Below are 21,888 nucleotides of genomic sequence, written 5' to 3' on the forward strand. Positions count from 1 at the left end.
AACTATAAAAATCCAAATCTCAGGTTGTCCACATTGGGAAAGTTCGCTTGTTATGGTGAAAGCTTCCTTGAATGTCATGAATCAAATCATAATATATTTGTTTAAATATCAAAACACAAAGTCAACTTTTGTTGTTTTACAGAAGACTCTGAGAAGTCACTGCTTTTGACCAAGCAAAAGTAGGTTTATGTGGCATCACACTGCGCTAAAATGCAAATTGCACTTTTTCCTGTATGGAACAAAAGAGAGATGTATTTTGGTGGGTTTCAGGGGTGCTGGTTGGATTAATCCTCCTCACCCAGTCAATAAAACATGTTTAGGTCTTTATACTGCAGAATGATGCTTCAAATTTGCAACTCTCGTGTAGAGTTTAAATGATAAGTTCACTTTCCTTATCTACACTGCTATGAAAAGTAATAATAGGAGCCCTGGCAGAGACTGAAATACAGATGTCTTAGGAAAATTGACATGTAAAAATAGTATTTATGGTTAAAAATATCTTTAGACAAGATAAAATAGCGTAGGAAGAATAAAGAAAAGGCATGTTGGAGATAAGATTGGAGTTGTGCAAAAATACCCCAGACCAATTTGCCAATGGCCTGTCTCAGTAGGAAATATAATTATGCTGCTTTTGAGTTGGAGCTTATTCTGAAATAAGCATGTTGTTATCTCACTTCTGCAGGCATAGCCACTGGATTAACATAATTTGGAATCGTGTCTGGGCACCAAGAATACACTAGCACACAATGCAGCTCATTTCCAGCAGTGATTGTGTTTGCATGTGCTTGGTCACTTGGTCTTTTTGCAATGCACATGTGTTTCTGCAGCTATGACTGTGAGCTAAAAATGTGTAGACAATAAAGCTGACATGCATTTCTTACTTTTGACGCTAATTAGACACTAGTTTAACCTCAAAATACATAACCAGAGAGCACAAGGAGGGTACAAGTGGATTCAAAGAGCATGAAGAGGTCAGACAAGACAAAGAAAAAAAAAACACTTCTCCAGGCAGAAGTATGACGCACAAACGACACACCAACTCCTCTCAAATGACCTTTTTATTGCTGGGAAGGATACAGAGTTGTCAGGCCCCTGAGCCTTTGTGCAGACATGTAATAGCAGTAGGACCAACCTCATCTCTGCCAAGTAAATGCAGGGGCTTCCTATTAACAACAAATTGATATCCACATTGCAGAGGAGGGCTAAGTACCAATATCATGTCTAATACAAAACATACAATATGTAACCTAAGATTGAACACAATAATTTCATAGAGTTAAAGTAAATCCCAGCAGACAAACAAATCTCTGATAATGATGAAGAAAATGAAAAAGAAAAGAATAAATCATTCTTGGCCTGGAATGAGAACCAGACATTTTGCTCATTTCTGTCCATCTGTTTGTGCATCAGTGTGATCAAAAAGAGGAATAAAGGAAATCATTTGAGCAAAAGAAAGTGCAAAACTCTTTTTACACTTTGTATGTTTACAACTGTAAGCTTAGATATATATTTCACTTAATATAAGTTGCAGCAGTACCTTTTTTTCTGTAGTTCAGCAGTACAGGCGGTTAAGTTTGGGAGAGTTTTTTTGTTGTTGCTGTCATATATACGGCAGTGATCAATGATGTAATTTTGGTGAAATAACTGAAAATATGCCTCCAGTTCCCAAGCAGCAACATTCTGGAAATATCGTCATTTCCAACTTTGTTGCAATTCATTCCACTGCGCTGCGAATAAAGGGTTTTCTTCCAGTTTAGCGTGTCTTTGTGTATGAGTGAGGGTATTTGTAAGTAGATGTGTCAGAGGGCTATTACAGTCGGTTAGAGCCGTTCTTACTTCATGCCACATCTACCATCTGCAGGCATTTTGCAGTGGTCAGTTAGTCTTCAGCTCAGTGGATGCACACAATGGTGCAAAGAACACGAGTTACACCACCAGAGGCAGGAACAGGCCCGCAGGAGCCTCTGCATGCAGTCGCTGTCTGAGATGCATTTCTTCATCTATTCACTGAGCTGATTTTGAGTCACAGCTGTGCTATTGATGTGACCACAGCCCGCTGAGTGCATCTCTGTCCTGAAGCACCTCCTGAAAACTATACCTCAGCTTGAAAGACGAATAGATACACGAATAAAAGACACCACCATCCTTAAGCACACAAATATCTAAATGAATACCACCAAGTATCAAATTTAAGAAACAAAAGGGGAAAAAAAGTATATTTGCTTCGTTGACAAAAAAAAAAGTAGTTACAGCCACTAGCATGTTAGCTTAGCTCAGCTTAGTTCAGCTTTGTTAAGCTTAACAAAGCATAAAGTGAACCTATGTCCAAACACAAAAAGTACATGTTTTAAATCTGAAACACAAAATGAAAGGTATAAAGTAGTGCCTACATGAGATGGACACTACTTTTGTTTCAGTGTTGACATTATAAAATAATAGTAGGCTACTATACTTCTTTCAGGAAATGTGCTTTTTTTTTTCTTGTGGAGATTGTTGCCACCCTGTGTCTGTTCTCTAAAGCTACACCGATATAATGATAGCTTAGCTTAGCATAAAGAATGGAAGCCTAAGTCTGTCTTAAAAATGTAAATGGAAGCTATTGTTTTTTTAACCAACAAAACTAAATAAAATGTACAGCAAATGTATATGGTCAGATAAGACAAGAAAGAATTTATTGATACGCAAAGAATTTCCTCTTCTTTCTTATCCACATGAGTAGAACTGCCCAACTACCTGTTTGGAATTTGGGGATCTTACTAAAGGGTGCTTGTTTCCCCTCCTCAGTGGCCAGATTGTCTTTATGAGTGCCTTAGTGCGTTGTTTTCCGGGTATTTAAATAGCTCTTGATCGAAGAATAGTGAGGTATTTCCCACTATTACTACAAGTTTTTGTCTTCATACAGGTTGCAGGTAGAAAAAACAATGTAAAATGTAGTTTTTAGCGAGCTAAGAAACACTGTTTTTTTTCCTCTCCATTTGGGTAAGGTAAGACGAGGTGATTTTCCTGTCTTTATGTGAAGCTAAGCTAAAAGTTGGCTAGCGGTAGCTTTATATTTAAAAGCCGGGCAAGCATCTTATCAGTCATGTCAGATTTGTTCCGTGAAGAACACTAAGGTGCACATTTCGAAATATAACTCCTTTTAAATTTTAGATTGGGTTGTTTCGATGATGTGGGAAGATGCTGTTCTAGTTTTGTTTGAGTCAGTAACAAAAGAGGAGCTCTTCTTTTAAGCTTTCATACAGCACAATATACTCAGAGGTTATTCGTGTTGGAGTCGATGAGAGCGGGAGAACTGATGCTTTTGTCTCTGTGTGTCAGAGCACATGCATACATGTGCCTCTAAATATGGTCTGAGTTTGCAGTGTGGGGGTGTAAAAAGTGCATAATATTGGATTTCAGCTCATCCACTTAGTATGTTATTGAAGCTGGGCATATTCAGCTTCTGTAAAGTACCTCCAAGTGCCCACATGGAGCGAGAACTGTCAATACTGAGGGTTTTCAGAGCCTGGTGTTTGCTGGTGCTTTGCACAAGAATAGAAAGTATGTACATGGTTATTTAAAAAGAACAACAACTATTTTCTTATTTCACCTGTGTCACTGTGCTGACATGAATAAGGACAACAGACTGGCCTATTTTCAGGTTGCACCCTCACTATTGTCTGTGGCATCACATTGTATAGTGTTATATATCTGAAAAACCCTAAAAGACGTGCATTACGATATATATATTTACTGAAGGACCTCATGCAAATATAAAAACCTAAGCAATCAAAGCAACCAAAGACACAAATGTTCAGAGGCATCACATGTACAGTGTTCGGGTCATACTATTGGCATCCAGTGACATTTGCTGTGCCAGTCAGTATGTTTAAGTTGGCAGATCATATGATGAATGAGTGCAAATGAACACGAAGAGCCATTCCTGAGGGTCTCTTTTATATATATATATAGCTGCAGTCCATTAGTTTCTTTATAGCATATATATGCTATAAAGAAACTAATGGACTGCTCTATTTGAAATTTGAACTGCTTTGACTTATGTCAACATGACTCTCCATGTCAGAAGACGCACACGTGTGATAAATAACATTAATGATGCATGGGAGCGCGGCCCTGAAACCTGAACAACTAATTCAGTCATAAACATTATATTATTAATTACACCAGTGACTGTCTAAAAAAGGTCAGTAAGAATAAATGAATGACCGTTTAATAATACAGTTTGGTTCTGGTATTCAGAAAAAAGAAAGACTTTGTATTTTAAGGTTATTTTGGACAAGTAACAATATTGCAAGTGGAGTAAATGTGTGAACAAACACATCTCAGTAGTTTTGCAGATTATGTTACATAATGAGACTACACATTGTTCAGAGTCAGAGTGCAGATTAACTGCTCCAACATTATAATAATTGATTTGCTTTTCAACCTTATAGTCTGTCACTCATCGGACTGCCCAAGAATTAAATACTCATGTAGGTATAAAAACTATAGTGGTTGTTTATATTTTACACATTTTTAAAAACAGAAAAAGCAGAGTTCTCACTGAAAAAAAACTGCTCGGGTTTGTTCATGTGTCCCAGTAAACCACAACTGTGACAGTATGCTAATACAGTACTCTTTCAAAATCTACCTTGCGTAAAATAAAATCCTCATAGTATAAAATGATTGAAAAAACAGCAGGTCAGAGCACTGTAATCTTTCACGCCCCCCCTTCTCGGGTACCTCAGCTGTTCTTTTGGTTCAGACACAACTTCTTGTACGTGTACAGCATTAGGTTATTTCCTGCTTCTTTAAGTACATAACAGTCAATGCCAGTGGAGTGGTTAAGAGATATTTATTTTAATTCCTGAAACAAACTGACCCTAACCCTACCCTCTCTTATAGCTTCAAACTGTCGCCACAAAAGATTCATTAAATAAATGTAATAAAATTAAACCATACAAAGCATAAATAAAAAAGGATATTTTACTAAGTATGAAAAGTAAGAACATGAGCTTCTTAAATAACTACTCCCAAATGATTTTCTAGGATCTTACATACTGTATGTTTCTCTCTTTCTTTTTTATCAATAGCTCTCGAGGCTCGTCCACATCACATAAGGCTTCTTGGTGCATCAACAGTACATGCAGAAACAGCGAGGACACGGCATTCAAACCAACAGCGACAGGATGAAGTAGAAATAAATTATGGCACTCTTGTTTACTCGTCATCCTGCAGGGCTTCCTGCCAAAACAGTCCTCAGCAGCTGGCTCTCAGCTTCACAAATAGATCTTCAACATAAAACCCTGGACTGTGGCTTGTTTTTGGGCTAATAGGTGAGAGAGCTGAACCATCAGTAGATAACATGCAGCTGCATCCACTCTCGAGTGCACAAAGTGTTAACTCATACACCGACATGAATGCGTCTAAAATGTTCCTTTTATTCCTGTAAGCAGAATGAACACACTACTTTCACTTTTAATTGTGCATGTTGCCATCATGGAAGTCCACTGCTGAATGTTGTGTGTGCAAACAATGCTTTTTGTGAAGAATCTATAGATTTTCATCTTGGTTAGTAAGAAGGGTACGCATCAATTTAGTAAAATGATAAATACAAACAGAGTGCTAATTGATGCAAACTACTTTTGTTTATTGAGAAAAAAATAGAATTGGGTTTTGGTCTTTTGACTCATCTCTACAACTCTAATTTTAGTGAAAGACTTAACGGTAATGATGACGGTCTACCGGTCTACCTTTGCTCCCTGCTTATTTAAAACAGCAGCTCTGTCTGTGGCCTGAAGCATCAAAGTCTGATAATAGATATCATCATGCAGAGCTCTCCAGTCAAATTAGAAAAGAGAATGTGCAACGTTTGATGGACTCTTATAAGAGACAACAAGAGAGTAAGAATATTACATCATTAAAAGTTGGTAATATTTTCCAAATAATACTTGCCAAAAATAATCTCACATTCAATTCATTTTGAATGAGCAACAACCGCTTTGATTTTAGAGTATGTCTGAGTTTGTTGTCTGTTACTGCAGGACAGTGTTTCAAACGTATTCCTGTGGGGTAGTTAAAGTATATCTTAAATTACAAATCGCAGAACTGTCATGTTTATGCACCATTAGTACTTGGTTAGGATACGTTAATATGCTAGCTACTGCACATAAAAGGTATGTTACACAACTAATGAAACTAATGTTTTACATAGTGGCCTTTTGTCTACTTATAAAAAAAGTTCACTTCTTAAAAGGTACAGAGTTTAAAAAAAAAGTGGGAATCAAATTCTAGCATCCTAAAAGACAGTTGTGTTTGCTTTAGCTCACATTTGACTGACTCATACACTTTATCTGATACTTCAATGCCACATCAACATAAACAGCGGACAGTGTCGAGGAATGACACTGAAGTGGTACCTACGACATCAGATTTTGATCTGTTGAGCCACTTAGCAACATTAAGCCAAAGCAGCACCCTCCATTGTGGAAACATCAAGCCATTGCAGCAGACATACAAAAGATTGCAACTACATTTTTTTTTTTAAGACTCATCTGTTTTGATTATAATTTGGCGAAATGTTCAACCCTACCCCTTTGCCTGTTTCTAAATGGATCGGTAGTTAAGGTGGGATAGCGTTTCCATTGAATTGCTTCAAAACGTTCTGTTCAGAAATAAATAGGAGATGTCACTAAGAATTTGTAAGTGTTTTATGCAGTCAGCAGTGTCAACAACTTTCCACAAGGCTAGCGATTTAATTGTTTTCCGGTTTTATGCTAGATAAAGAGAGGGGCCTCAGGCTGCAGTTTCATATTTAACAAAGAAATTAAATTGGTATCAATCTCTGTCATTTAACTCCAGGCAACAAGGTCAATAGGTAGAACATTTGTGACACTTCTTGATATTTCTCTACAATGTGTAAATGGGACCATGAGCTAATCTTATTATGCTGTTAACCATTAAAATCATTCTCTGTTAGTTCGACCAATGGACAACTTGAGCTTGGGTAATCGCTTTCTTACTCACACTTTCTGACCTAATATCTGTCAGACTTAACAGAATGATAAACCATAAAGTGTCTGCATACATTATCAGTATTAACAAAGGGCTCGGGACCTTAACAATGGCAGCCCAAGTGTGTGGTACCTCACCTCAGCACACTTAAAGCACACTTTGAATCAGAGGACAGACATGCCTCGTCTCTGTTGAATCCTCCCCCTTCAGTGTTGAGCCTGTTACACAGACTCAGTGTGACAGGAGTGTGATTAGACTTCACAGACAGTCCTGGAAGTTGACAGGAGGCACTGTAGGAATCCATGACGTGCAGGGGGTGAATAAATCTTTCATACAGTATGTGATGTTTTCAAATTCCCATTGCCATGGTCACTCCTGTTACGTGAGATGCGGCCACTCTCGATGGTTTCCTCCTCGTCGTCCACGTCCAGCTGTTCATCTTTCCTCTTGATGTAGCGCTCATAGAGCACCATAATGACGCCCATCACCCAGGCCGACACTGTGCCAGCAGCAAAGATGACAAAGCCAATGACCACAAAGAAAAGATAGTCCCAGGAGCCCAGAGTCTGGTGACATAATGTCCGTAGCTGGAGGCCAACCTCGCCCAGACGACGACCCTGCATGTCAGCAGGTGAACCGCACACCGTCTGTCCCTCATCTGTCACACAAAAACAGCATAAAGGAGTCATGATTATTCAGAGGACAAAAGAACACTGGAGTACTGCTCAGCATGTTTGGGGATGAATGTCAAAGAAATTTGTCACTGAAAATGTTAACTCAACAAAAAAGCATTTCACATTTTTTGTCGTCATTAAATCTAGTCTGGTACTTTAGTTTTCTAAGTAAGTTTATAAATGCAAAGTACAAAACCAAAATCTTCAATGTTAATGCTGCAAATTTTCCCCAAATGCCCATAGTAAATTCATGAGTAATCAGTCTGAGTTGTAGTTGAGCCACAACATGGCTCTCTTGCTGTGTCTTAGTAGAGTTGGCCCTCAGTCAAAGGTTGATGGTTTTATCCACAGCTCTGCATTTCACATGTCCAAGTGCTCATGGACTAGACCCTAAACCCTAAGTTTCTCCAGAGGGCATTGACAGTGGTGTATGAACGTGCTTAGCAGCCTCTAATATTAATGTGTGTGTCATCTAAAAAACACTTGACTATAAGTGCTGTGGGATTGCATTCTGTTTCCTATTTTATAAGGTTTGACCAAAAACTCTTCTTACAGATAACATCTGCACCGTTAGTCCCATGGAGCAAGCACACTATGCAGAACTGAAAATGACTCAATAGTTAAAATGAAGAAAAAACATCCCATATGAATTTATTCAAAGTCTAATTCTTAAAAAGAGGTCTTTGGTTCACATTGACGGCAACAAGAACCCCTTCAAAACACGTTTTCAAGACACATAGGCCTTGTTCACATTGCACCTCCAAATCCTCCAAATCCTCATCCAGATTGTATGTGGTTTGATTTTTTGCCAGTATGAACACAAAAAGCCACATAAGATCCGATTTTTCCAAATCTGATTCAAACCACTTGAGCAGGTGGTTTCAAATCTGATTCCTTCGGATCCGACTCAATCTGAACGTCTCAGTCGCTTTAATGAGAGACCATCGACAATAATAACAATGACGTAGATCTGGTGGGCCGGAATTTAACTTCGGTCAGTGAAAGAAAACAGCAAGTATCAAAACAAATGTAGTAAAACAAGCCCATGGAAAGACTGGTCCATAAAATTGTTTTCATCAGAAATAATGACACTTCTCTGTCATCCATTTGGCTGTTGTTTTACCTGTTACCATAGAAACCAAAGTGGATCTGACCAAGTAATTATGGACAGGCAGGTCTGATCTGGACATGCACATCAGCCACCTCCAAATGTACAAAAGTGAAATAAAAAAAGAAAAACCTGTGACAGGCGCCTATCGTTCATTTAGAGCCAGACTCTGCACTGCATAGTAGGGATCAGCTGGACGAGCTTCAATATTGAAGTCACACAAGTTTTCCGCTATCCTAATTCACATTTCCCTGAGGTCAGTAAAGTCAACAGACGAACAAATTGTTGTGTTGTATTGAAGCAGACACTCACAGTTACAAAAGTTCACTGGCTCCTCTGATACAATTTTTTTACGTTTCCTTTTCCTCCTCTGCTCTGCTAATCTGGTGCACACAGCAGGAGCTACATTAGTGAACAGAGCTTTCAATAAAGGTGTTTTACACATTTTAATAGCATCAAACCTATCATCCTGGTGGATAATAACTAGCTATCATGGAATAAACTGGGTTTCAGAAAGATATACTCTAATATATACTTTAATTTGAATTGCAAAATGTGCCCCTTGTCCCATCTGTTAACATGGAGGAAGCGAAGCTTGTTGTTGTTTTGTGGTCAGTCAGAAGGGGGAGCTCTGATTTTTTAGGCTCGACTCTGAAGGAGGTGTTTTTGTGTTGTTCCTCTTCTTATAGTCTATAGTGTGAGCTAAGAAAAATGTGCTTATGGATTCTCAATACTGCAGAGAAGTTGAAGTGACTTATACTGTTTTTACTTCAAAAGCATGATGAATTACTTTTTAGAAAGTGTGACTTATTAAGAAGTTGAAACAATATAATATGAAGGCCTTTAAAGGGAACATCGCTGTTGCTTTGCTTCAGTTTCCTTCAACCTATTCATTACAAACGTATGCAACTGTACGTCTAAAGTAGAAATATTTATGTGACTGAATTAAATCATTTTATCATAAAATGACCATACTGATACAGTATCATCACACATTCAGGAAACATGTTACATTAAAGTGCTGGCTTCTCTGACAACAATAAAGCAGCCAGTATGTCCTTATTAAATTCAGTTCTGGTCAGGAATGATCTGTGTTTGTTTTTGACCAGTTTTAGGGGATTCCACGGCTGTTATGACAACAGTTATCACATCAAACCAATAGGTGATGCAGCAGGAGAACTGGTTCAAATATAAGTAATTCTACCATACCTGAATAGCCTTGGCATCTTTCTTATAAGCTCCACTAGCAGAGTCGTGGTAAAAATGGAATTAATATTGGAAATACATTTGAAAAAGGGAGAGACGCAGAAAGGATTCAAGACAGATAGAGAGCTGGTTAAACACTGAAGCTTCAGTGTCTTCAACTTGGCATCCCGCGTGAGTGTCAGCTTCAGAGGAGGCGGGGTCAGACGTCTCTCAGCACTGTTTTGAATTTGGACTGCAATACCATATTCAATCGCTACCTTTCAGACTTACATATTGCTCCTTTAATCACCTTGTGATTTAAAGGCTCCTTTGATGTCTGAGAGCCATGAAAAGTAGCTTAATATATTTTACATAAGCTATTAAACAGAGCTGCCTGTTTAATAATGCAGGCATATTACTTTTTTACATTTTAAACTTGGCTGAAGATAATAAATATTCAGGTTCATAAGGCTTACAGTCAGAAAACTGTTCTTGCATTATGATGAAGCTTGTTTGTCAGGCGGCAACCTGCAAAGCTTAAGGAGCTTCCCATGTGAACTACAGTCCTTAGTTGATGTAGCATTAAATGACATTAAAAAAAGAAAAAGAATAAAAATCATGGATGAATTATTCAAAATCTTTTCACCCCCACAGGATTAGAGAGTGAGGGCCTTTTATCTGCCTGAAAGCAGATAATAAGGTTTCTCATCACCAGGCCAGGGTTATAAATACCACTAAGACCTTCCTGAAATCCTCAATCCCAAATAAAAGTGTAGAGTTTCCACTCTTTCTGAAAAACACAGTGGTTGGATACATTTCTAAAAGGCCTATCAGTCCAAAATGAAATACGCAATATAACGGCTGTTGAGCTCTGCAGCAGCTGACAAGCGAGGCTTTCACAGAAAATAATCCTGAAGTCTGAGTCTTTCACTGCTGTGAGCAGAAATAAAACAAGTGTGTTGCCGTCTCCATACTGCCAATGTTTTAATTGGCTTCTGTATTTTGAAAGATTTCTTACAGGAGGAATTCCCACTGGGAGAGATGAAAAGGCTGAAAGTTTCTGCACAGGGAGCAGTTCTCTGTAACCCTGTAACAGCCTCAGAATACACATTCTCATTGTGCTGGCATCTTTTGCTGTGAAAATACACACCTAATTAATCTGGGAAAAAATATTTAATAATAACACTAGCATGTATGATATGTTTTATCTGTATATTGTATAAAACGGAATATGAATTATTTGTTAAAAATGCACTATGTAGATTTGGTAGTTAAATTTGAAAGTTGGAGAAGTGAATCAACAGTAAGGAGCTAAAAAGCGACCAGGAGAGTTACGGATTCACTGATGCGGCCCTCCACCATAACTTCTTGTCTAACAGTTATTGTCTTCATACAGTGTAACATGAACCAACTTTTTCCTTTTTGTGTCTATTTTGTATAGTGTCATGAACATGAACGAAATATGTACATTTTTACAGCTTCCATATTTCTCTACTAAAACTACATAGTGCACTTTTAATATACCTCAGCCTCAGGTTGTTTTGTTTTAAACACCTTCTAGTGCATGTTTGATGTAAAGGTTCATTGATTGTGATACATGCTGTCTGCATGGCAGAATCACAATTAATTCTGTATCTGAACAACTTGAACTGATGAAGTCAAAGTGCACTTCAGAAAGCAATCAAAATGTTATCTGTCTCCATTTTGGACATTTAGAAAATACCAAGTAAAAAAACCCAACATTTATTTATTTATTTTGTATGTATTTTTAATAGAACTGTCCTTCTTCAGGTTTGGTGAAGTTTGCCATGCAGCGACAGATTTTTTTTAGACACTTTGTTGCCTAACATTTTAACTCTGCTTACCCCTATAATATTTCACCTGTTTGTAAATTAGCTTATTCTTACATGTCCTGTAACTGTTTTCTTGGCAAGCTTTAATTTTAGACATTTTTTTTCTACTTCTTATTCATTTCCTTTTTGACATATTTCAAATATCCTAGCAACCATCCATTTAAGCTTGATATGTCAACGTCTGTACTAGCTTGCTGACTATGTATTCATGCAGTCTCAGTAACAACAAATAAAGGTGTTATAACTGACTCAGGCTGGTGGGAGGTGTGATTGGATGGGGCTTTGGAGGGATCACACTGTAGCTTTCAATCAAATCACTTGACAAGTTATTTAAATAGCATGACAGAAATGTGACTTCTCCTAATATTTGATTTACTCAGTGAACAAATCTCTGTTCTTATTCTGCGTGAAGCTCTTCTGCAGCTGACAGAACTAGCGTGCAGCTGAAGAACGCGAGGACTGTCAGCTTCTCTCAGCTCCATCCAGCACAGAGAATTCAAAGCATACTCTGATCCTCTCAAAGGCTGCTGCTGTGCACTGTTCACACAATATGCTGTTACACTCCAGCTGTAACAAACAAACCATCCATGGATACACACAGAATACACACATGCACGCTCCCTTTCAACATGCACAAACACCCTCCACGAGAATTAACTTTCACATCGGCCCTTGCAGAGCTTGCTTTTGTGTGTGCGCACGTGTACGTTAGGGTGTGTGAGTGTGCCTATCAGCCAGGGAGGAAACCCTTCTGGCATCTACCCCATCACCCCTCCTTCTCCCCCCAATGGGACTTGCATCAAAGACGAGGGCTTTCCCTCCCTCCTTCCCCCTTCCCCACTCTGCTCTATTTCTAGACGCTCTCCTTATATAACAGCGAGAGTGCTAATCTAGCCAGGAAGGCGAGACAGAGGAGAATCTGTTGGTTCCTTCCTGAAGGTTTTTTTTTCTCTCTCTCTCTCTCTCTCTCTTTCTATCTTGCCCACTCATTCCCTGTTGAAGCATTTCCTAAACCAAGGAGACAAGCATAGCCATGTTGCATGAACCAGGTGAGAACCAGACGTGCGATAACAAGGCTTTGGAGACAGAGCCCACAGCTGAAAACATGGTCATCCATAAAATATTTTCATCTGTTCCCCCTCCTCAAGTGATGAAAGTATGTTCAAGCATGTTTGGGTGTCTAAATGCATTTACTTGCTAAACTTGCTTACTTGCTTAATTACTTACTCACTTTGGTGAGTTAGTCCTGTGCAGTACAAATATATGTGACATGGGATGAAATTGTTTAGTATCGCAATATTGAAAAACTGTAATAAAAAAAAATATGAAGGAGTGCATATCAGCTTCAACTCAGTTTCCACACTGAATACAAAATAAAACCAAAAATCTCCCCCCCCCCCAAATTTGCATCAATAATCTGAGGGTAGCTGAGGGCTAACTTCATTGACTCAATCAAAATAATGCGAAAGCATCCTATACCCAAGCATCCAACAACTAGATAACTTGTATTCAAGCTGAGTGAGAAAGCATTTCTTATAAACATAAAATCATTTTTTGTATTTATTGCGATAAATAAAACATCTGCAATGTGACTATATTAATTATTTTAATGCTACAACAACCTTTCATAAACCTTGACATCTTAAAGGATCCAAAACTTGATAGTAAGAGATGTAAACACCAAACACTGCAAACAAAAATATATATGCCTAAATAATTTCCTACTTCTTTTAGTAATTTAGGGACACCTTGTGTCACAAACTATAAATATTCTGGCGTTAACATCAAAGTAAAATCAAACTTTTTGAAAACTTTGCCTAACCTCCATAACGTCCCTTTCTTATATTTTACTTGGAGACGTCTAAAGAGTCAAAATTAACTTTATGGAGATATTGTTCTTTATCCTCTCATCAAACTGCCTTTATGTGGAATATTAAAAGCTGCAGCTTTAAAGTTAAAGACCTAACACCTTAATCATCAACATTCTTGTGCATGTATTTGTACTGCTCAGTTTCACTCTGTAATCAGTATGTGTCTTGTGTTGCATTCATAATTATGGCCTGTCAAGGGACTGTATGAAAATTAGCTTCAAGCTAACTCTCTTTGTAAATTAAATAAATGACTAAATAAATCAGTACATTTTTATGCAATTTAATTGTATCAATTAAACATAATCCCATGGAAGGCATTTCTCTTTAACATCATTTGCATATGGACGGCTGTGGATCAGTGGCAGAGTCAGTTTCCTCTCAACCTGCAGCCATGTTGATGTGTCCTTTGGCTTGACACATTTTGCTCCAGATGCTGCGTCATTGGCATGGAATGTGTATGAATGGATTAGTACATGTAACATAGCAGCCTCAGCTGATGGCTGTGAACAGGTAGGTGTGACGTGCAGTATAAAAATTGGCTCGAGATGCCATAAGACAGAAAAAACTCTATACAAGCTCAAGTCCACTGACCAAGTCGATGTGGGAAACTGAAATGCACATTGTTGTAATGACTGACAAACATAAAACACCATTTCATCGTTTCAAAGGTGCTGGACTGATAAGCAACTGAACAGACAATAGAAAATGAAAATCAGTATGGGCTTCAGGCATATTAGATGTCATAACAACATACACGTTAGCAAACACTAACAGCTTACATTAGCATTCAACCTCTTCCAGGAGGAGGCGTGAAGATGTTGCGACCTGCGACGATGGAGGCAACGTTTGTTGCTCAAGCTCCCATGGTATTGTTTAACACTATCAAACATGTATGTAAGCTGGTAAAGGAATAAACACTAGTATTAACTGTTTTCTACCAGTAGTTATTAGGTTATCAAGTATGTTGTTAAACCTTGAAATACTGGATTTTCCCTGTCTACGAAATCATTACGTTGTGCTAGGTTGCCACATTTATGTGATTTGAAACCTTGAACATAGCAACATGACTTTAGACACCTTGTTCACAGTGTGAATATGATAAATATAATGATTTTTATTGTGCTTTATATGACAGTGGAAGAAAGACTGAGTTAATTGAGACTGAGTACCTGTGCTGTCTGCTTGTTGGAGATGGACAGGCTGTGTGTACACATAACAGAGGTAGAGTGTGACTGTATCTGAGTGTGTCCGCTTTCTCCCTTGCTGGCAGCTGTCACAAGCAAGAGGCTCCTCTCCAAATTAAACTAGACAAAGCAGCAGGGAGATTGGACAGCTCTTGCAGGACTTGTTATGGATTTGGCCTAAGTTGTGGAGGGACCATGGTTTACTATAGCATGTGTATGTGTGGGAGAGAGGTGCAGGGGATGCCTTTTTCAGGAAGTGTGGCGGGTGTATTAATGCTATAGTGTTGGAGTTATGACTGGCTTCTTGCTCAGTAAGACTCACTATAAATAGCAGCTGCCCTTTTGAATAGTGACACATCCACTTCAGAGCATGAGCACATTAACTCAAAGTAAGAAAGATTGTTGAGAATCAGACACATTCATCAGCATGACAGAAAACAAAAACAGGGATCAATATTAGATGCTGAACAATGCTCCATTAATCACCCATGGTATCCCACAGGCTGGATTCAAAAGGAAATGGTAAGGTAATCGGTCATTCCAAGATAAAAGACTCTCGAGTTCTGCACTAAAACTGCAGAGCCAAATTAATAAACACACTTGTGTGAAGAGAAATCAAACAACCCCTATTCACCTCCGATCCTCTTTCACCCTCTTTGTTATTTGATAGTCTGAGTGCTGTCAAGCTGCACTGCTGTCACCTGCATGTCATCATGCTGAAAGCTGAGAGAGCGGTGGAACTTTGGAGACTTCACAGAACTGCATGATGGCAAACACATGGCAACATAATTTGCACCACACACTATATCTGCGACATGTAATGTAATAGACAAGTGAGACATGATGCCGTGATATTATCAGCTGTGCAGACATGACGAGGGGGTTTGAGTAACATGATGTGCAGGAATTTCAGCAGCTCTGGAAAAGATGTTCGCAAGGAGTCATTCCTTCCTTAAAGGCAAACAGCCCTGGGGTCTCCAGTGGTATACTGTGTTAACTAGTTCATGCTAATTTAATTGAAAATATATAAGGGAAAACACATGGTTATGAATAGAAAGTGGCATGATGAGACCCTGAAGTGGTTTATGAGGTCATATCTGTCTTGATGAGGGCACTGTGTTACATTCTTTAAGCCCTTTATGACTTTCATATTAAAACTCATATATTTTATTCAGGTGGTGTTTAATCACTAAACAACCATTACTTGACAGTAATTTTCCACAACAAGTTTAAAATGAGGGCCTCGTGGCTAATATTTTTCCTGTGACAGGGTAGTCAGACTGGAATATAGAATAGTTTTACAAGATGGCAACCCCAAATTGTCATCTTAGATCAAGTTAGATTTTATTAAACCATTTTGGCATAGCATAGAGCCAAGTACTGAGACAGAAGAAGAATAGAATACAGTAAAGCATCTAACCAGAGATGCAAATGTAAGTGCGGTGTGTAGCTCACAGCTGATGATCAAATATATCCACCAAAGGATTCATCAACTGTTTTAAACACTATTAAAACACTTTGAACATCTTTCATTACATCAATATTTATCTATTTAAGTTGTCTGCTCTCTCTGTCTCTGTCTCTCTTCCTCAGACGTTCACAATTATTGAGCACTTGCAGCTCATAGTGAAAACAAGGTAATTAAATTTCCACATCGACAAACCCCATGATACAGTTTACCTCACACTTTTTTCTTTTTATTGCAGCTGTAATGATGTGGTATAGCCTGGAATCATTATACAGTGTTTTAGCAGGTTTCACTGCACTGAGTCAGTGAAAAAGTCCCACCACAAGATTATCAATTGATGTGAAAATTACCAAGAAACATATAAGAAGACATTAAAGATCTGCTGACCTGCATCTCATCTATAAATAGAATATTGTTTTGTTTTTTTAAAAACCAAGAAATATCTAGAAGGCATGCTCACTTTACCTTCCGATAATATAAGATCAGCAACATTTCTCTGCCGCGACCAGAGAAATGTCTATTACTGTTTAAAACCATGCAGTGTTACTGTATGTGTACTGAAATTACAGGAGTGTTTTGGGGGATATTGGTTGGGTGTGGCAGTGTTTAGCATCTTTTTTTCTCTTTTTGTGTGATTGTTTTGCACTCATGTATGTATGGTTTGGGTACACAATGTTCATGCCATGAGATATTTTTGCCACTTCCTACAATATTGTACCAAGATGTGAGTATGTCAAAGTCATTCCCATAATTTATTACTCCCCCCAAAATCAACAAGTTTTGTACGATCAAGCATGATAACAAATCACACCAGTACATGGTGTTTTGTAACAGGTCAGCAATCTGTTAATTGTATTTTCAAGTTCTGATGATATCTAAAGAATAAGGGATGGAACATTTTATCAGAACTCTATATTCTACCCTCAACTTATAACAGAAAAAAATATTAAAAGTGGCTCACACAAATTAAATAAAGCACTCAGAGATTTCTTCTGTAGAGGGGCTGTCGTCCTTTATGAGATACTAGCAGCCAGCAGAAGGTCAAAAGTTTACATAAGCCAGCATTATCTAATGATTAATCACTGGAGCACAGCAGTTCTTCTATGTGATTATTTCTCTGAAGCCTACTTTCATTTGATATGAACGCTTTAGGAAAGGTCATGCTGTGATGACATTAGAATAAAAGAGATTAAAACCTTGGAACTTGAAGCCCTCCAGGTGCACCCACAGGCACAGGTCCTCGTTGTCGCACTCGCAGCTCCACGGGTTCCCACTGAGACCCACGGAGCGCAGGGCAGGCAGCGCGATGAGGGATGTGATGTTGAGGACTGTCAGGTTGTTCCGACCCACATCCAGCACCTGCAGGGCCACGTTTTCTGCAAAGGCGTCCGGATGAATCTCCGAGAGCCCCGGGTTGTCCGTCATTCTCAGCATCACCAGGCTTGTCAACGGCCCGAACGTCCTGTCCTCGATCCGAGTCAAGGTGTTGAAGGAGAGGTCCAGGTAGGCCAGCTTCCGTAGATTCCCAAACGTGGACTCGGATATCTCAGTTAATGAGTTGTTGCTGCAGTCCAGATACACCAAATCAGAGAGGTAGTTGAGCGCGAGCGGTGGGAGCTCCACGATCCGGTTGTTGGAGATGATGAGCTGCCGCGTGGCCAGCGGCAAGTTTACCGGGAAGGTGGTCAGGTGCTGCCCGGCGCACTGAACCACAAGCTGGTCATCACACACGCACCTGTCCGGACAGCCCGTGGACAGCACTGGGGATGTGTTCGCGCGCGTGGCGAAGAAGAGGATCAGAACTATTAGCCGCAAGGGTTGCGCGCTGGGCTGCGGGGCAAGACGCATGACACCGCCGAGGGCTTCATCCACCCCGTTTGCAGAGAGTCATATTCAGTCACATTCTTCATTGAGACATCCTCACCTAGATGTTTGTCCCAGAAATGTCCACAGAGGTCAAACCCAGCGCTTGCCCGTGGCAACCTCTCGCGCGTAATCTCAGTTCATCCTGTCGTTAGTTCTGGATCTAGCTCGCATCCAGTCTCTTCTTCTTGACCATCAAATGTATTCATGCTTTGTCAAATTTCTCTAATATTACAGCCTCTCCCATGAAAACACAGCCAGTTACGCCTTGTGAAAGCGCATAACGTGCTCTCATGCTGCGCTGCTTGCAATGATCACTGTCAGTTGCATGCTTCCCATCGTCTCCTTCCCTGAAACTGAATCCAAACGAGCGGAGAGGGGCGCTCAACTGCTCAGCGGGTGGGGGTGGGGGGTGATGCGTAGTACACTCATGCTTCGGAGTGAACTGAAGCGAGAGAGAAAGTCGCTGGGCAGGGAGAGAGGCACATTAGCCTGCATGTAAAGGTTAGGAAAGTGTGGGCCAATCAGTGCATCAACACATGCCTCAGGTGTTTGTGTTGAAACTGTATACGTAAATAGTGTCTGTGTAAGCGTACAAGCTCACAGACCTTCATTTATTACTGTCATGTTATGCAATTACACAAAATCAACCTGTTCTTTTTTGAAAGACCTTCAGCTCTAGAAGTAGCCTACTGTTGCAGTAGTTCAAAGCGCCTACTTAGTTTCTACTTCTGGAAGGCCTAAGCCCCGCCCCCATACTTATGAATATTTTATTCCCGACACAAAACAGCTAAGGCTTGACTTTTTTGTAGTTCCCACAGGCAGGGCAGTAACCTAAATAAACCTGGGAGTTAGACTTCTCTGCGTGTATACTTCCTTTAGACTACTGTTTAGTTGTATTCCTTGTTTTAGGTGTTTGCCACTGTTGCTCTTTTGTGTGATTTCCCTTGTGAGAGAGGTGGCCGCTTTGTCTATTATATTTTATTTCATTGTATATTTTTATTCACACGATGTTAAACTGTCTGTCTGACCTGTCAGTATTCACATTTAAAACTGGCAATAAAATACTTTAGAAAATGTATAGTTCTATATCTTAAAGCTCCATTAAGGATAACTTGTGTTTTGGATATTATGTATGTTCACGCTGATGCAGGCAATAGATCATACATGGCAGTTCTGTTTTCTCTGTTTTTTTTTCCTCTGAATAAACAGATGTAGCCTACCATAAATAGATCCCAGTGTCTTGGCACCTTTCCACTTTAACCAACACAAGTTTACTAAAACATCTACTTTGGGCTTGTGTGTGTATTGAATACTTGATGCTAGCCTCAGGTGTGTGTGTGTGTGTGTGTGTGTGTGTGAGAGAGAGAGAGTGTGTGTGTGTGTGTGTGAGTGTGTGTGTGAGAGAGAGTGTGTGTGTGTGTGTGTGAGTGTGTGTGTGTGTGAGTGTGTGTGTGTGTGTGTGTGTGTGTTTGTGTGTGTGAGTGTGTGTGTGTGTGTTTAGATTAAACTAACCTGACACATGGGAATCATACTGGATGTGAACATGATATGAAACAAGAAGGCAGGCAATGATAACAATGTGTTAAGATTGAGGATCCATGTCAGCTACATCCCTCGGACCCCAATGTGCAATGAGGCGTGTACAATAATGACTGACAAATCAGCCAAAAGCAAAGCAACCCCCCCCCCCCCCCCCCCCAGTTAAAACCATTACACTGGTATACAGGCAGACGAGATGAGATGGGACAAGGTGGTCTCCGGCATGCAGCAGTTGTTTTCCTCTTCCCTCCAGTCTCACTATGACTCCTGAGTCTATTCCTGGTTCTGTGTGTAGGTGTTAAAGTGCTGAATCAGACTCAACATGATGGAGGAGCTGGAGGAGGAGGAGTGCAGATGTGAGGCCGACAGAAACCACCCTGAGTCAACAATGATCTACAACCAACTGCACCTTGACCACCCTCACTCCTCTTCTCTCGAGATCATGCGCACGGAGGAGGTTTATTCTGTTATTTTGTGTGTTTTTGGAAGTGTCAAATTGGAGCAGGAGGCCTTTTGCACGTTCATAATGATGCTTAGCCATCCAGTGGACTGAACTAAACTACACAACTGACTTTATGAGGACATCTAGTGACCATACTTGGAAGTGTTTTATACAGGAGCAACTTTCCTGATTTTTTTATTTTCTCATGCATGGTTTGCAGCTTGATAGTTATTAACTGTGAACAGTGCTCAGTCTCATTCAACTCATCTACATCATTTACAAAACGCTTATAAGTATCATTATTTAAACTCTGGCTTATACATAACTCATGTACATTTTCCAACCGTTTCACACCCTTTTATGTCCAATTCTGGATATAAAATGTTCGTAAAAAAGTTATAGCTATCTCGTAAAAATATCCTAAAATATCTAAAATAGTAAATGGGTGTGTTATGGAGTCGAAGAATATATCTTTTTTTTTAAAAACGAACTCATTTACGTAATTAAACAACAAAGATGACTTGACAGCTACAGTACCACTGTCAGTTATTTCATCATCCTACATTGGCGTGACTATGAACTGGAACATGTAAAAGAAGACTGTCAAGTCAAACAGAAATATATGTTTGCTTGTTTTTGTAATCTCCTGGTTTAGAACAAGTTGTCAGTCACGTTTTGCTGAAGATGTGAGGGCTCACCTCCCATACATTTATTTATCTCTACGGACAATCTGCATTCATAAAACCTGCTTTGGTTACAACAACCTCTGACATGTGGTTTAATGTACCTCCAACAAGTATTGGCATGTTTAAGGTCAAACGAAGACAAAATAGATGGCATCATAGCAAAATGTAATGAAATGGAAAGTAATAGAGATCATATATTGATGTAAAATAAAGTTAAAAAGTAATGTGATTGGAGAAGAGGCAATCCACGAGTGCTGATATAGAACTCAGACTTAACTGCCTAATTCTGCTGCATATGTTCTGAAACCAATTAATTACATAGATGGTCTTTTTGTGTATTGATTGATACCTGATATGTATACCTCTGAATCACACAGACACAGGTACGCAACCAAAGCAACTATCAACATACTCTTATTTCAATAGTTTCATGATGATCGGAAATGGAATCAAACAGCTAAAGGTAGACAGTAAAGAGTAACATCCTGTAACCTGTTGATAAAAACAAAGTAAGAGTTCAGATCAAAAGCTGTTTTCTTCCGTTTTGGCAAATGGACAGTGTCATGATCCTGATGATGAACACAAGCAAAAATGTGTCGGTCTAATTTGTTTATGAAGTTGATCTTAAAGTGTTGGTGGACTTTGTACTGTTGTTTAAAGCAATTTCACATATGAGGTTTTTTGGTTGTTGTTCTTAAATCAGCATGCTTCAGCACTTGTCTGCAAGCCCATCACTATGAATCAAAGCCATAGTGGTGATATTGAGTTTTAGACCATGCTTTAGTATAATAAAATATTATATTACATTACATTAAGTATTTAAAAATGAATATGACTGTAGTCCCACGTCAGTCCCATGTGGTTTTGACCCTGTGTCCATAGCACGATGGTTTGCATACCTCAGATTAAGCTAATAATGTGACACAGAGACATCTGGCCTCTCAGGTCACTTCAACAGTATACAGTCCAAACATTGTTTGGGTTCCTTCCCTCTCAGTTTTCCAGGATAGAGGCCATGA

The 21,888-nt window shown here is 39.2% G+C and overlaps 1 protein-coding gene and 1 long non-coding RNA gene across 2 annotated transcripts; one reads left to right on the forward strand and one right to left on the reverse strand.

Moving 5' to 3' along the window:
- Window positions 1-1,045: 1,045 nt before the first annotated feature.
- LOC306826719 (leucine-rich repeat-containing protein 52-like) lies at window positions 1,046-18,797 on the reverse strand. The gene is made up of 2 exons (XM_079348203.1): window positions 17,533-18,797; window positions 1,046-7,651 (listed from the first exon to the last, which is right to left on the reverse strand). The coding sequence occupies exons 1-2, from the start codon at window positions 18,182-18,184 to the stop codon at window positions 7,323-7,325; spliced, it is 981 nt and encodes a 326-aa protein (XP_079204329.1). The 5' UTR covers window positions 18,185-18,797; the 3' UTR covers window positions 1,046-7,322.
- On the forward strand, window positions 17,755-20,657 carry LOC306826723. The gene is made up of 2 exons (XR_013779484.1): window positions 17,755-17,839; window positions 20,037-20,657. It is a non-coding gene; the product is annotated as an uncharacterized lncRNA (long non-coding RNA).
- Window positions 20,658-21,888: the final 1,231 nt, after the last annotated feature.

The sequence above is a fragment of the Symphodus melops genome, assembly GCF_947650265.1.
Source record: "Symphodus melops genome assembly, chromosome: 7".
NCBI lineage: Eukaryota > Metazoa > Chordata > Actinopteri > Labriformes > Labridae > Symphodus > Symphodus melops.

Coding starts and splice junctions, on each gene's coding strand:
- LOC306826719 (XM_079348203.1), bottom strand. CDS start 18,184: ATGCGTCTTGCCCCGCAGCCCAGCGCGCAACCCTTGCGGCTAATAGTT. Junction 7,652..17,532: donor GGAGGGCTTCAAGTTCCAAG/GTTTTAATCTCT, acceptor TTTGTGTGACAG/ATGAGGGACAGACGGTGTGC.